This window comes from Phoca vitulina, unplaced genomic scaffold (assembly GCF_004348235.1).
Source record: "Phoca vitulina isolate PV1807 unplaced genomic scaffold, GSC_HSeal_1.0 scaffold64, whole genome shotgun sequence".
Lineage (NCBI taxonomy): Eukaryota > Metazoa > Chordata > Mammalia > Carnivora > Phocidae > Phoca > Phoca vitulina.
Window position 1 is genome coordinate 4340018 of NW_022589767.1, and position 16680 is coordinate 4356697.

General features: G+C 36.7%; 1 protein-coding gene across 8 annotated transcripts in view; it reads right to left on the reverse strand.

The window, feature by feature from the left end:
* EPS8 (epidermal growth factor receptor pathway substrate 8) overlaps positions 1 to 16680 on the reverse strand; it is a 199053-nt gene that overhangs the window by 14254 nt on the left and 168119 nt on the right. For 7 of the 8 annotated variants that reach the window (XM_032391809.1, XM_032391802.1, XM_032391804.1 and 4 more), the window contains 4 exons: positions 15273 to 15456; positions 10246 to 10376; positions 7070 to 7178; positions 6035 to 6178 (listed from right to left, as the gene is read on the reverse strand). In XM_032391809.1, the coding sequence (XP_032247700.1) occupies positions 6035 to 6178; positions 7070 to 7178; positions 10246 to 10376; positions 15273 to 15456 (568 nt within the window). The remainder of the gene's footprint in view (positions 1 to 6034; positions 6179 to 7069; positions 7179 to 10245; positions 10377 to 15272; positions 15457 to 16680) is intronic. The other variant, XM_032391808.1, reaches the window with a different exon arrangement.

Here is a 16680-nt window from a genome sequence, read left to right on the forward strand (position 1 = left end):
GATAATTAAGGCAGAATGAGTCACTTTTCTTTAGCCATTAAAGCTGAAATTCTCCTAGGATTAAAGAAAGTTATTTAGAGATAAGCTCCTGATTCATGCAAGATACTGCTTCAGAGGGGAAGTTATGCAAGCAAGCCCAACAAAGCCATTGAAATGGAACTGTTCTTAAAAATTTAACCTACACATTTTTCGTCTAAATTTGGTTTCTTTGGAACTCTGCAGTGGGGAAAAAAAAAAAAAAAAAGGCACAGCTGGAACATTTGGAGGGTGTTAAGTCCAGAAACTGAATCCAAAAAATGTTATTAGAGAAAAGTGCCATGAGGGAACAAATGTGGGTTACCTCTGACAGCTCGCCAAGTAATTGCTATTAGGAAAATGGAGCAAATCAAATCAAATGAGAAAGTTAACACAGGAGATGGAACTAAAATAATATCAATTACAATTCACATCAAATATCAGAACACGTGCGCAAATTAGTTCTTTGACAGTAAAATTACCTGCCCACCAATCAACCAGTGAAGGTGCTTGTAAATATATAATTAGTTTCCATCATTCTTATCTAGCCATGGAAACTAATTATATAGAATCATGCTACAGTATAAAGAGTATAGAGTATTTCAGTAACTATTTGTATGTTAGTATACTGTGTTTTAAAAATATTAAGATAGGTTCATCTTATTCTTACAACTTATAAAGAATACAATTAGAGCAGATTAAATATAAGGCTAATCCCTCTTTAAAAGCTGACTTTACAAAAGGAAATATATATCATTTAGTGAGCTTTAGGTTTAAACTTGTAAGCAGTGTAAACAAACAAAATTTTATAATTCTGCGCATGTGCATGTTGGGCAGTCATTACTATATATAAATAGTAATCATATGTGGTCATCTATACCTATATAATAGATATATAGATATATATACATATATAGACAGAGAGAGAGAGCACGCAACAGAGAGGGAGGGAGAAGACTATTCAAATTATTACAAGAAATACTTGGGAAAATGTCAACACATAAGGCACAGTAAAAAGTAAGCATGCTTATCTAAAAACCATGCCTCTAATTAATAGATGAATGGAATGTTCGGAGATTAATTTTAAAAAACACATTTTAAAGAACTGAATATTATCAGGAAGTTGGTCTGCTGGAATGAATATGAAAACATCTTTAGTAAAATGGTCACTGTCTATCTAGCAGTATCTGAATATCGGGACTGAGCTTGAAAAACAGAGCATTCATAACATGGGGTGAAATTAGTACCACTAGGGGTTTAAAAGTCACCCAGAGGAAATATTTCCCTTTCTAATCTAGGGCTATTTAAACATGCATAGAGAAAAATACCAAATGTTTATATGTAGACTGGAGTGTGGAGATCATGAAAGTTGACAACCCCCTCCATTCCACAGCTGAGCAAACTGGAGCACAGAAAAATAAAATGCTTTCTTTAAGGTCACACAGCTCGTTAGTGACAGAACCAGGACTAGAATCCTGGACTATCAATATCTAGATTGGGGCTTTTTCCATACTATCACAGTATCTCTTGCTAGGAAACAGAGAAGACAGGAAACTTTCTGTTTAATTCACGGGACCGTAGTGACCAAATAATCATAATTATTTGCACCTTGGTAGAGTAAGAGTATCTATAATAATAATAAGCACATAGACTTAATAATAATAAATGCAAGACTTTAGTCAAGCCTTTGAGTACACCAGAAATAACAGCAGGGAGGGTTTCGTTTCTGCTTCCATACAGCAAGAGAATCTATATGGGCAAGAAGGTAACGCGAGTAGATGAAGAGTCACAGTGCCAGAGGTCTGGGAATCAAGTCAAAAGAAGTATCAGGAAACTTTACGTGGCAAGTAGATTCCAGATGGGGAGAAAGCACCCTGGATATCCATCCGTTGCCCAGCTAAAATACAACAAAGTCCTAGAATGCTCAACAACAAAATTTTTATCAACACGTATGTCATTTATCTTCATTTCTCCATAATCTCTCGTAAGCACCTACTTCCTTTTCCCTGTGATTATGCTAAATCTTTTTTAGTGTTCCATATCTTTCATAAATTCTTCATTACCTCCCTCCCTTTTATTTTTAAAATTTTGTGGAACCCATGGGGGAAACACATTTGGTGGGAATGGCAGTCTTTACAGAGTTGTTAAAAATCACTCCAAATGTGAGGATATTAAATAACCTAGACTCTCAGGGACATGAGGTGGCAATTCCACACCTATTAACTTCTGTTGCAGGTACTAGCATCCCTGCTGTCAGAAGAGAATCTCTAACCCCAAGTGTGTGAACAGACAAGTGCTGCCCCACCCCCACCCCTGCCCAGGGACCGCCATTAGTCCTCACAGGAAACACGGGGGTATGGAAAAGGAAGAGTCACAACTCTGTGCATTTTCAAAACACTGGTGACTTATAGATGCTACATGGAACAGTTTACAGCTAATTCCCTTATTCCGACCATTCACAAGATGTCTACTTTCTAAGTAAATTATGTAACTTGGATTGTTTTCCTAAACGATGAAAAAAAATGAAAGAATTGATGAAATCCAAGGAACTGATGGGTAAGGCAGAAATCCCATTCTGAAGATGGTTAACTATCAGATTAACTTTTATCACAGTACAATGCATGGTAAAACTATTTTGAGAAAATGTCCCTGAAGCATTCATGTAGTGAAAACCATATGTAAATACAAAATGAGAAAACACTCTTTTCTAAGCCCGATTCCCCATGGGCTCTGAATCCAGAGTTCTGGGTTCCCAATCCTGGCTTCAAGCAGCTATGTAACTATGGGTGACTTACTTCCCCATACCTCAGTTTCTTCCTATATAAAATGTGCCTAACTTCGTAAGATTTGTTGTGGGAACTGAGTATTTGTGAAGTCCTTAAGCAATGCCTGGCCCACAGCGTGAGCACTGACCACTGGCACTTGCTACTTGGGAGGTAATACCGTTGCTATCTGTGCACGTGAAGGGATCTGAAGCAATTCGGCACTACAGATCTTTCTGCAGCACAGTACAGGGATCTAAAATGTTTTTGCAAGAAGTAGTTTCCTTAAATTCCTTCAAAATTTTTATCTCAATGAAGAGAAGATACCAGGGAAAAAGTATGTCATCCGTTTCTGAGGAGAGAGAGGGTCAGCGCTCGTCATACTCCAAGCACAAAGGAGCAAAGCCGTGGCAGATGGGTTACAGGCTTTTAGGGAGGATCTGCTCAATGCTAGGCTTTCTGTCCTCCTTCCTTTTCATCAAATGCAAGATCCTGGCACTCAATAAATATTTGGGAGGTGAATGAATGAAGAGATGAATAAGACACAGAATTGCTTGTTGGTTTGTCTGTAATCCAGTGGAGTTCTCTAAGGCAAGGGGGTTAGGATCACTGGAATCTACATAAATACGGGGGTACCTTTAATTATCATCTCAAAATAAGCTACAGAGTTTTCTTTAGATATTTTAGATAAAGATTTAGATATTTCTTTAGATATTTTAGATATTTTAGATAAATAACTGCTAACGCTGTTATTACAGATATAAAGTGGCTGGCATATATTTCCAAGGATGCTCTTCTTTTCCAGCTTACTTTATCTAGTCACTGTGTGTGTGTTTGTTACAAATGCTTTGAGAAGAGGAATTCTTTTAGAGTAGGATTTATGCCAGTTAGCAGATTGTCAAGCCTACTTATTAAAATTTTACAAGATTTTGGTGGTTTTGTTGGGCTCAGCCCAAAGTTTTCAGGAGCTGTTAAAAAATAAACTGCTTTTAATAAAATCTTTTAAAGTAGGGCTCTTAACCTAAACACACACACACACACACACACACACACAGCTTCTATAATGTTTCCACATGCATTATGTATTCAGAGTTGCATCCAGAAATTTTTAGAAGACAGTCAGATAGTGTTGAAAAGTTTAAAAGGAAACAGACCAAGCAGGCAATACCCACACATTTCTATTTACATAAAGTAGCAAAACAAACTCCTGAAACTTGTGAGCACTTAAAAAATTTCTTGGTTGTGCCAAAGTTGACAAAAATATAAGATGAGGCTCTGTTCAAGAAAAGAGGGATAGATTTTTATGCTCTCAAAAAGTACTCTCCTTACCTAGGATACAGATTAATAGTTTTACTTCAGTTTTAAACAGAAGCAACCATTAAACAGAAACATCAACTGATGGCTCAGGCCAAGAGTCAGAATTGAAGATAAAGACAAGACTGCACATAAATAGGCAAAGGTAAAAGAGGTTAAATTCATTAGGAAATCTCAGGTGGGAGAAAATACTTAGAATTGATATTATTTACAAGTTTTATGTATTGTATTGTATTTGCTCATTCCTAGCAACCATGCACACACACACACATACCCCACACACAAACTTGAGTAATTGTTTTTAACTCTAAAGTATAAACTCTTGGCTCCTGATCATATGCAGCATCCAGGGATAACCTTTGTGAACAGTGTTTCTTATAGCTTCTCACAAGGTAATTGCTAAAAACATTCCATAAGTTCAAAGGGTATATACTCTATCACCGTTTTAGGCATATATTTCAAGCATATACTCTTTAACACTGCTTAAGGCATTTGGTCTAAATCTCTACAGGAAAGAATGTAAAGAACTGGCATTTATAAACCAGGCAGGAGCCTATGTTATGTCAAGTAACTACATCTCAAAATCAGAAAAGAAGTTAAGAAAGAAAAAGGTATTCAGACTAAGTGAGAAAATTCACTTCAAAAATCCACAGGAAATAGAGCAGACCATACCTTGAATAACTCAAACTCCTTCTTTGGCATCAACAGCTAATGACAAATGATGAACATAAATTAAGTACATAATACATATGCACATCAGACCAGACAAAACAAGCAAAGCAAACAGAATTTCCACTGCCATCACTTTAGGTCATCAAGATACATAAATTGTACACGAATTCTTTATTTTAAGTTTGCTTGACTCTTGGATTCTAATAAGGCCAAAGGTCACTCTAAATAAGTACAGGACCTGTACTCAACTTGAACGCCATGAGGAGCCAAAAATAACTAAATGAATGGTCATGGCAGTGGCAGAGTATGATCACAATTCTAGGTTTGGACAATCTGTATCTTACTAAGCCTAGACCTGGCACGAAAATTAACTATTTCACAGCATATTTATTCTATGTAGCTTCTACTCAAATTTATGGCACAACATCAGCTGTGATCTTTTGCTCAAGATTCTGAAAATTAAAATAATTCTTCCTGGGGGCCCGATACAGAAGCCAGCATCGGTTCACAGGCTACACCTGAGATTTTCCCTCCATTCTGCCTCTGCTAGCAGACCAGACTCTAGAGATTCTGTCACAGGTCAAAAATCCCAAGGGTTTAATGATGAGTGAGTTCAGATGATAGGATGAATGAGATACCCAGGGTCACCAAAGTCCTGGAAATGTGGCATATCACTCAAAACTTACTTATGACCAAGGAGAGAGAGCCCGACCTATCTACCCTATATCGTAAGTGTATGTTGATCATAAAATCAAGACAGGAAAAATATTATAGTCCAACTGAATACTCATGGGTTAGTGTAAGGTGAGAAGAGTGCAAGTTCAAAGTTAGTCAGTGGCGGAACATTTAAGAGAATGAGGGCAAAAGATGGAGAAGATGAGCTGCTGGACACCCAGCCACTGTCACAGTGCCACCCTCTATCCAGAGGAAGCCACTGGAGAGGAAGGCTCTGGGCAAGAGTGAAGAGGCAGAAATACTACTTCTCCACATGTCAGGAGCATTGTAGGATGGGAAAAAAATAGCATTCAGAGAAACAGTCACTTGCTGGTAAACATTGTGAGCAATTTTCTGAAGAAATAAATCAGAAAAAACATATTCTTCCCTGTATCTTTCACCATTGCCCTTCAATTACCCTAGGAAAAAAACTATACAAATTGTACAACAAATTAAGTCTCAAAATGATTAATACACAAAAGGTATTTAAATACCATTGAAAAGTGATGAATATGAAAGTTTATAAAAGTTAAATTTTGGTAAAAAGTCATAAATACCTGTATGGTATGCGTGTAAGGTGGATCAGCACGCCCTAATCCTGATTCTGGAGGTCTCACAATATCCAAAATGTTATTTGGCACAAATCCAGAGTCTCCACTTGCATTTCGAACTTTCCACCACTGCTTTCTATCATCAAGGATCTGTCATCACGCAAAAAGATAAAGGCATCACTCCATACCAAAACCAATCTATGAAAGAAATTCAATTTTCATTCCTTAGACCAAGAAACTCTTTTCACTTTTAATAAACTGGCTTACTATCAACATACTGTGGGTTGAATGATTCCCAGGAGTTACACTAATAATTATAATCACTAGTATAGGACAGGTATGGAACCACCACGATCATGAATATACCTGAGGTCCTCATTACCTGCCAAGAATGTTGCACTATTTGCATTATCTGAAGTACTTATAGATGACTAAGATGACTTGCTTGGAGAGGTCTTTTGTCTACATCCTTTGAATAGGAAGGGACAGTATGAAAACCATTACTTTTCACAAAAACCATTGTCACTACCCTACATTATTTATCAAAGAAGATGAACTCTCCGTTATGACCTAAGAAAGAGATTTGGGAGTCATGGTAGATTATTCCCAGAATCATTAGCTTACTCGCTGATGGGTATATTTGTGCGAGGGTACTAGGACAGGAAGAAAAAAAAGTGTTCTTATTAAAACATTATGATGCATTTACATAACTAGCCTTGGTTACAAAATGAATAAAGCCCAGAAGAAGAAAGAGGACAAAGTAAGCCAAGAAATCCAACCTCTGTCCTCCACATCCCCATCTCTGTCCTCCACCCCCTCCCCCAGAAAAACCCAACAAACAAAAAAATAAGATAAAGCAGCTCCCCCTCCTAAATAGATATAAGCATCTATAATATACTTTTATCCTTGATAAAATAAAATAACACCGAAGAATAATTTCTTGACCTCCGCATTTCTTTGAGGAAGGTTTAGATATATACCAAAAGAGGAATACAATAAATCCATTTTATTAAGAGTATAAAAAAGGTAAAATTCTATTACCTCTAAAATATCATCCTTTAGAACTGAGAGCTCACTGCTGTTCCTTGCCACAAAGTCATACTTGGATTTGGCATATTTCTTGGGTTGTGCTTTGAGTGGATCATAATTTCTATAAAAAGAAAAAGAAATTATCATTCAGCTAGCTCTTCCTAAAGGCTAAAAACAGAAGTAAAACATTAAGGCAAGCTAATTCCTACCAGAAAACATTCTGACAAATTATTTCAAGAGTAGTTTAGCTTATCACATTACACAGAATATGAGAACTAAAAAAAAAACTTTGTGGAGTTCTCACTATTAAAATGAGCAAACTATGGCTAGGGCAAAAATAAATAAGGCAAAATCACAAGGTTAGTGGGTACTAAGCCAAATCTAGAACGCAAATCTATGAGTTCTTTGTCCATTAAATATACTGGGATATGGCTTTGTCAATTAGCATCTCCACCATGGAAGAACTGGGACAAAGATCAATATTAGCATTTTTTATAAAATTAAAGGAGAATGAAGATAATTTCCATAGTGGTAATTTAAATTATATGTTTATTTCACTAATTCAAGCAATGTCTTTAATTCATATTAAAAAATTATGACTGTCAATTTTTATTGACAATGAAAGCTTTGTCCAGTTCCTAAATTGCAAGGGAAGGTGTAGATTACGTACAAGACTAATAACACTTCCTAATTAATTAATTCCCTATAAACTTATTTTAATAGTAAGAACAGGTCCAAGAGTCCTATGTTTTTTTAAAAACAAAACTTTCTCAAAGAACCAAATACTTCCTTTTAATCATTAAATGACCATTAATAGATTTAACATAATTTTAAAAATACTTCTATATATAATACAATAAAACTTGGTATATCAACAATGTACTGATAATAGAGTATTCATTTCAGTAATAAAATAACTTTAACTGTTTCTTATTAATTTTACTCCCTCTTCTCCTTCATTTACCTTTCCACATTTCCTTACTCATTTCTACAAGAGAAAAAGCAGAAAGGAACTAAAGATGTTTGTTCATCATTCCCTGTCAAGTGGCCCACCAGGGTCCTCTGGAATCACAGCAGGGCCAGCATTATAATTGTGGACACAATGTATCATGTCATCACAGGTAATCTGCAATCTCTTAGCAACTCCAGAAGAGATGAGGGACAATGAAAAAAATGGCCCCTAAGCTATGCTACCAATTGGCCATTTTTGATATATTAAAAAATAAGAAAAAGTGAGAAAAATAATATTAAAGCCAAATAATTACTGTATAATAATAATAATTTAAAAACTGTTCCATGGGCTTCCCACCCCTATTCCCTAGTTTATATGTTTACATTCTACTTAGATTTCATTTGGGGGGGGGGGGGGGAGTTCAACCACTTCAAAAGTTAGAAAAGTTAGTGTCCTTTCTTCCTTCCCCTCAAGTTCCCCCCTTCCGTGATCTAGAAAACAATCACTATTAATAATAGAGAGTTGAGTACACTATAACAAAGGATAGAATAACTCTCTGCCACTGTGTATCTGAACCAGCAAGTTAAAAAGAAAAGTTTGCTGTAGTTCTTGAAGTCTTTGTTATCTTGAGTGTCTCAGAGGTGACTGCCCAGCATGCACTTTGTAAAGTGCTTTAGAATCTACAAGTCTTCATGGTTTACAATTTCTTGTCCTCTACAGATTAAATTTAGCTATGATACTGACCACAGTAATCAATCTGAAAATCATACTTTGCAATTTTTCAGATACATGAAAGTTTCTTAAGAGATCTATAATGTATCAAAATGTATGGCTTTGGAGTAATAAATATGCACTTGATAGAGAGCTGACATGGAGTCTGCAATGATTGGAGACAACTCTAAAACACAAACTGCTTTTGGATACCAGTAAACTATAATCCCTCAAAGGTGAGGGCTCTAAATTCAACAGGTGGTTTACCTAATGGCATGGTAAGTTTCACTGAAGAATGCCTATACTTTGCATGGCGTTTACTGCATTCCAGGGATGTAACAGAGTTTAGGGTAATAAAAATAATTATAAAAGCAAATTCCAAAGAAGAAAAGGAAAATATTAGGATGAGTAGTAAGTTAGTCAAGAAGAATTTCAATGAAATAATTTTTAAACTTCAAAAATAATTTTCATGTATTATCTACTAAAAATTGAATCTATAATTAAAACTTCCTTCATATGTTGGCATTTTCAAAATGTACTATTCATTGCTGACTTTATACTCAATCTAATATGTTACTGGTGTCCTTAGGGTAATATCTGTAAAATTTCCACACCAGTTACTTAAGTACTACCTCCGTTATCATTCCTAACAAAAATCAAACATTTTAAATCCCATCCTCTTTAGATTCTATTAAGAAAAAGGTATAATGAGAAGAAGGAAAGGGAATGCAACATTCATGGTGAGTGAGGCTTTGAGGTAGGAAGGTAGCAGGGCAAGTTCTCTACCCCACTTCATCTGAATGACCATTCTCCCATATTTTTTTTTTACTTCCTGTTCTTTCTCTTTTGTAGACGGGTTGGCCACAATGTCAACCTCATTAGCTGAGGCTGCTAAACAAGACTGAAGAGGTGAACCTACTCCAGTGCCTTTATTTCTCCCCCATCTCAATTCTCCATCTTTGCCCACACTGAATTTTTTTCAAGAGTGAAACTATGGGAAAATAAATGAAATATAAAACTGGAAAGTAAAAATACAATATAATAAGATGAAATGGCAAGAATGGCAAATAAGGCACTGACTCCTTCTAAATATTTAGTTTATACTTAGAAATAGGTCTATCTAAGGAAGATTTGTTTTTGTTGGGGGAGAGAATGATGGAAATTGTTTCCTTTAAAAGTTACAGAGCCAGAAAGATCCTTAGAGACCATCTGGTATAAACTAATGGAGAGTTTCAAAAACAATTCTTCTTTCTTAATTCAGATTTTGTCAGAGCATCTTTTTGAAAAGGGAAAGTCATCCAAAGGCATTTGCACTAAATTAGAGTTATAGGCTGGAGGTTTTCCAGTAAGAATTATAGAATAGAGGCTTTGTTTATCAAAGCAAATTCTATAAAGGAACAACTGAAACAATTAACAGATGGAAAGTTTAAAGAAGTAGTGAACAATGCAGACACCGGGACCTCTATTTGCACTAAATTAGAGACAGTTATCTGCAGCTCTCCAAGTGGTGCCCGTGAAATGTTACCTATCTACGTGGCGATTAGGAGTTGGCTTAAAAGCCACAACCGCTTCCCCTTGGTCCGGATGGGGCCCTCTTGTGTACATGTTATTGAATGCATACCCATCAGCTGGAGGATACTCTGATACACTGGACTGCTGAAAGACAGAGGGAAGAGAGATTAAAGAGTCACTAAGGCTATTGGAATGACCACTAATATCAGTCAACAAAACCTTCCACTACATTGTGATCAGTTTCTCAATTTCAAGTGTTTGGCCATTATTAACAAGTTATGAAAAGGGGGTGATACATTTTCGTCAAAGACCTATTTATAACAGGAAAAGTCATTAGTACCAAAGCTAAATTGTAATTCTGAAAATAAGTGGGTATACAAGCAATAAATTCTTTCCTCAGGAATTTCAGTAATAAGTGATTTTGGTAGTAGGTAGACTTTAATGGCTTACATAAAATAAAACTGGTTTAAAAACAACAATAAAACTCTTCCCCCTTGCTCTCTGTGTTTAAGGAACAGACCCTTACCACTCTAGCAAAGTAAATAATACCACATGAAAATCACCTAAACCCTGCATTAAAATTATACTACACTTTCATTTTTTAAAGATACACAGACCCTATTTTTTTTATTTTTTAAAAAATGGCAGCTACTATTATCAGATTTACTGTTGAGGGAAATACAGAAAGACAGAAGGAAATACAGAAAGACAGAAACACATTAATCTTGACAATCAATACAGGATAAGACAATGCTGAAGTAATTCTTTTTTGTAGTTACCCAATTCCAACATGAGCGCACTGGGTGCTACCAGGAGGGGAAACTGAGGTCTACGGGCCCCAATGAGCACATGGTTTCAAAGCTATGGGGAAAATAAGAAACAGAGACAAAAAAAAAAAAAAAAAAACCCATTCATGTAAAGATTTTATGCTGTTTCCTTATATGTAATCAAGTATGGAGGAGGCACAATAGACCATGAAGTACTGGAAGTCCTTGGCTATTTAAATTGCTTATGAACTCATTAGGGCAAAATATTTGAAACTGGAAATGTTTTAGAAAAGTCTTAGATACATGTTTACTATAGTTCATCCTAATGACAGAGTTGGCAGGAGTAGGGATATGTTTAAACACAGATGGTGTAGGTGAGGTTTCTCCAATGGACTAGTGTGGATGTCAAAATACCCACACTATATTACTCCTTTAGAATATGCTTAACACACAAATGCAAAGAAACAGTTTTCACCATTTAAATACCTTAGCTTAAATCATCAACAAAATGAAAAGGCAACTATAAAATGGGAGAAAATATTTGCAAATCATATATCTGATAAGGACTAAAAATCCAAAATATATGAATAACTCATATAGCTCAAGAGGAAAAAACAAACAAACAAAAAATCCATCCAGTTAAAAAATGGGCAAAGCAACTGAATAGCCATCTTTCCAGAGAAGACATACAAATGGCCAACGGGTACATGAAAAGGTGCTCAACATCACTAATCATCAAGGAAATGTAAATCAAAATCACAATGAGTTGTCACCTCACACCTGTTGGGATGGCTATCATCAAAAAGACAAGAGATAACAAGTGTTGGTGAGGATGTGGGAAAAAAAGGAAACCCTTGTACAATGTTGGTAGGAATGTAAATTGGTGCAGCTGCTATGGAAAACTGTATGGAGGAGATTGCCTGGGGGACTCAGTCGGTTAAGTGTCCAACTCTTGATTTCAGCTCAGGTCATGATCTCCTCGTCATGAGATTGAGCCTGTGTCCGGCTCTGTGCTCAGCAGGGAGTCTCCTTGGGATTCTCTGTCTGCTTCTGTCCCCAACACCCAGCTCACACAAGTTCTCTCTCTCTCTCTCTCAAAATAAATACATAAAATCTTAAAAAAAAAAAAAGAAAGCAGTATGGAGGTTCCCCCAAAAATTAGAAATAGAACTACCATACTATTCAGCAGTCCTGCTACTGGGTATAATAGTAAAAGAAATGAAATTAGGATCTTGAAGAGATATCTGCATCTCCATGTTCACTGCAGCCTTGTTCACAATACGGAAACAACATAAGTGCCCATCAACATATGAATGGGTAAAGATATGGTATAAATATACAACGGAATATTATTCAGCTATGAGAAAGAAGCAAATCTTGTTATTTGCAACAACACAGATGGACCCTGAAAGCATTCTGCTAAGTGAAATAAGCCAAAGAGGAAAAGAACAATACTGCATGGTATCACTCACATGTGAAATCCAAAAAAAAAAAAAAGTTGAACTCATAGAAACAGAGTAGAAAAGTGGTTGCCAAGAGCTGGGGGAAATCAGAAGAAGTTGGTAAAAGGGTACAAACTTTCAGCTATAAATGAATAAGGTCTGAGGATCTAATGTAAAACATGGTGAGTACAGCTGATAACACTGTATTGTGTAATTACAATTTGCTAATAGAACTTCAATGTTCTCACCAAAAGAAAAAAAGATAAACATGTGAGGTGACAGATGTGTCAATGTGCTAATTAACTAGACTGGGGGGGGGATCCTCTTGCAATGCATATCAAATCACCAGATGAACACCTTAAATATCTTATGATTTTGTCAATTATACCTCAATAAAGCTGAAATTAAAAATGACAAATAAGGGGGTGCCTGGGTGGCTCAGTCGGTTAAGCATCTGCCTTCAGCTCAGGTCATGATCCCAGATGGGATCAAGCCTCGCATCGGGCCCCCTGCTCAGCGGGGAGTCTGCTTCTCCCTCTCCCTCTGCTGCTCCACCCACCCCCGCTTGTGCTCACTTTCTCTCTCTCTCTCTCTCAAATAAATAAATAAAATCCTTTTAAAAAAGACAAATAAGTAGCTTAATTAATTCAGTTTATCATTTCCCTAGTTGAGAGGAGAGGCACTAGATGATTAGGCAATGTTTTATAAAGAGGGTGTTAGAATCACCCTCACCTTTGGCTAACTCTGAACAGAACCGAGTGAGGTCAGTCAGCATGAGATCACTGGGTCCTGAGAGTGACTAGAAATATTGCAAGGGAGGAGAGAAATGATGACGTATGTCTAACTGTGATGACTACACAAGCTTGTTTAGGGCTGCTGCTGGTTCAGAGGAAGTAAAAAAGTTGAGTATTGCCACCCATGTTTGTTTGACACCCCACGTCACCCAAGCCTTTCGATTCTACACAAAACCACCAGATCCTGAATCATCCAAGTCTTGTCCTGAGTGTATTTATTTTAGTAGCAATAAAGTAATAAAGTTCCTCTTCTGGGGATGATTGCATTTTTTATGCATTTTAAATCACCATTAGTTGGCCTCTTTTCCAACAAAACCTTAAGGCATAAAAATCCCCTAAAACAGCTAGCAGGTCCTTTTCATTTTTTTACACCTCTGGATAAGTACGTAAGCCATAAAATGGAAAACAGTTTACAACAGGAAAGTGATAACTCATCACAAGGAAAGATTCTCAATAATTCTTCCTTTAAAATTACTTCTTCCATGAGAGTAGACAACTTTTACACTGGAAGCCCAGAACACATGACTCTCTCTTTAAATATGCAAGTTTTTGAAAAAGAACCCACGAAAGTGAATTTCTGAGGCAATACATTAAGTGGATCTATTTTCTTATTTAAGATACAAAGACTGTAAGCTAGAAATTTCTGTGATTTGAAAATAGTCGGCTGTAACTATAGCAACAACAAGTGTGTCATAATTTCATGTTCAATTACATCTTTTTTCCTCTAAAAAAGTTGCCCTCTATGAGTAAAGGAAATCCACAGTGCTGAGGTCTGAACTATAAAATCCACACTGCTGAGGTCTGGAGAGGGACTTCCAACCAATGCAAAGGCTCTGAGGTCATTGTCTTAATCACTTAGAAGGGACAGCAGTTAGAGACTCTACCCTTCGATGCACCAGAGGAAAAAACAATTACATTAGAAAAAAATATATGTCTTCAAAGCAGTGTATTTGCTTTATTTCTGAAGTTTCAAAATTTAACCAATCTTCCATATTATGGTTACTGTCCAAGGGACTGATTTTTAAAAAATTAATTTATGTGTTTTTCCTTAAAAGTGAAGATTTAGTCTGGTTCGTTAATCATTCCTTCATATCATGTTTGCCATTTTATAAATACCCACAGCACTCTGAGAAAATTAATCTATGGAATTAAATAAAGGAAATGAACTGGACTTCAAGGAGGATCTAGTCATCATTTACTGTTTCTTCGCCAAACTAGACCTCATTCATCTGATTCCTTGGGTTCTGATCCTTCTATTTGGTTTGGTTCAGCTTTAAGCAATGTTTGATTTTCTCTTCTGACAGAACAAGAAAGAGTCACAGGAAAATCATTTTTAAGAAATGTGCAGAGATAACTTACCCAATTTCAATCTCTCAATTTGCTCCCCAAATAGGTTATACTCTAAAGCTTACTAAATACTTAAAAGGCACAATAAATTTTGTGATCTCCTCAGGGTGTATTAGGGTTATAAATGATCATTTGAGCCTGGGGACTGAGTCCAGAAGACACTCTGGCCTTCTAGCCAGGCTGAGAAGGTTTCGGGGTTTAGAACTAGGTAGAGGGAAGGAGGGCAGGAGGGCAGGAAGGAAGGAGGAAGGAGGGAAGAAATGGGACATTTGGGAAAGAGCTGCTTGGGACAGGCTTCAGGGACCCAGGTTCAGGGAGCTGTCTTAAGGGTCTGACGATGGAGAGAAAAACAGAAAGAACAAGCCAAGCAGCGGTGGGGCAATTCTCTGACAGGGGGAGAAAGCAGGCACTCACAAATTGAAACGGGATCACCAAGGCTCAGGGAACACTAGCAGGTGGGTAGGGGTGAGTGCTAACAGGACTCTAAGGCTGGCATTAGGCTTCACAGGGAAACAAAGCAACTGTCACGGCAATGACAAAGAGGTGAGAGGTAACCAAGGGCAGCAGGACATATAGTCATTGGTTCTAGAACAACCTTCAGATCAATAAAACGAGAAGTCACAATCAGAATTACAAGAGAATGCACAGGTTATTGCACTTTCTACAAAAAGTTATGCTAAACAACTTCACCTCCGTGGATAATCTTTTTGTCTCCTGTTTGCGCTGATGTTCTGCTACATTTGCCACAGACTCAGCCAACTGATAAAGATCTTGTTCCATCGGTGCGCCCATGAAGCTCAGCATGGGGGGCTCCCAACCGTTGCGGAACCGCGGGACATACGGTGGGATGAACTGCTCTTTTGGCCATTCTGCTCTGTAGAGGGACAGTAAGGCACAAAATTAAGAAATGTATCCATGTTCAAAATTACTTTCAATAAGGTTAGCCACAAAAAAAAAAAACAGATAACAACAAACAGAAACAAAGCATACCTCATCTGCCCTCTCTCTCTTCAAAAGGGGAAAGTGAACATGCTTATACTAGTCTGTAATGCCAACAAAATGAAAGGAAGATTGAATCCTGCTTCATGATCTGTTTTCGGTACACTGCCTCAATTCTCCATTAATTCAGTTTCGTAACACGGATATAGGTTTTGAAAATTTGGAAAAGGAGCATGAGGCTAGAAGTGTTACCAATATTTAGAACACGAACTTCTCCTGTATCTAAAATAGTTTCAGGGCGCCTGGGTGGCTCAGTTGGTTGAGCGACTGCCTTCGGCTCGGGTCATGATCCTGGAGTCCCGGGATCGAGTCCCGCATCGGGCTCCCTGCTCAGCAGGGAGTCTGCTTCTCCCTCTGATCCTCCCGGATCTCATGCTCTCTCTCTCTCTGTCTCATTCTCTCTCTCAAATAAATAAATAAAATCTTTAAAAATAAATAAATAAATAAATAAAGTAGTTTCAGATTCTCATCTTTCCCTTCCTTCCCCTCCCTCGGTATGAACCCTCCTGGTACCAGATATATCTTTCAAAAGAGAAACAACAGAGAATGTTCTTAACATTTATGATTTTTTTAAGTTACAAAGTCCCCTAAATGAAACATTACCAATTTTATAAATTAAATTTATCAGTGAGCCTTTAATCAGTAAAATCAAGTTAGGACTAATCTGGAATCATAATCATTACCCGTTCATTATTTAATGACTCTAAGCGAGGCTTATTTCTACAAGCTCCTAATCACTCATGAACCACAAAAATAACTGGGACAGAAATTATAGCTTCATCTCTGCTATACTGTGTTGTTTTATCTTTCACGAGTGAAAGATTAATTCTTCAGGTTATATTTCTACTTTGATGAAATAAGTCTTTTTATTCAGATTATTATGTACCTTCATGATCTTTTTATCTTTATGAATTTTTAAATCAGTATATTCATTTCCTAATACTCTTAACAATTAGGATCTAAAAAATTACCTTTTCTCTTGTCAAGAGCTAACGATATATTTCCTTTTGATGTAGTTTTTCCAATGGTCATTCATTTTCTCATTTTGAGGTAGGACCCAAAATCAAGAAATTGGAAAGTCTGAGCTATTTTTGTACTA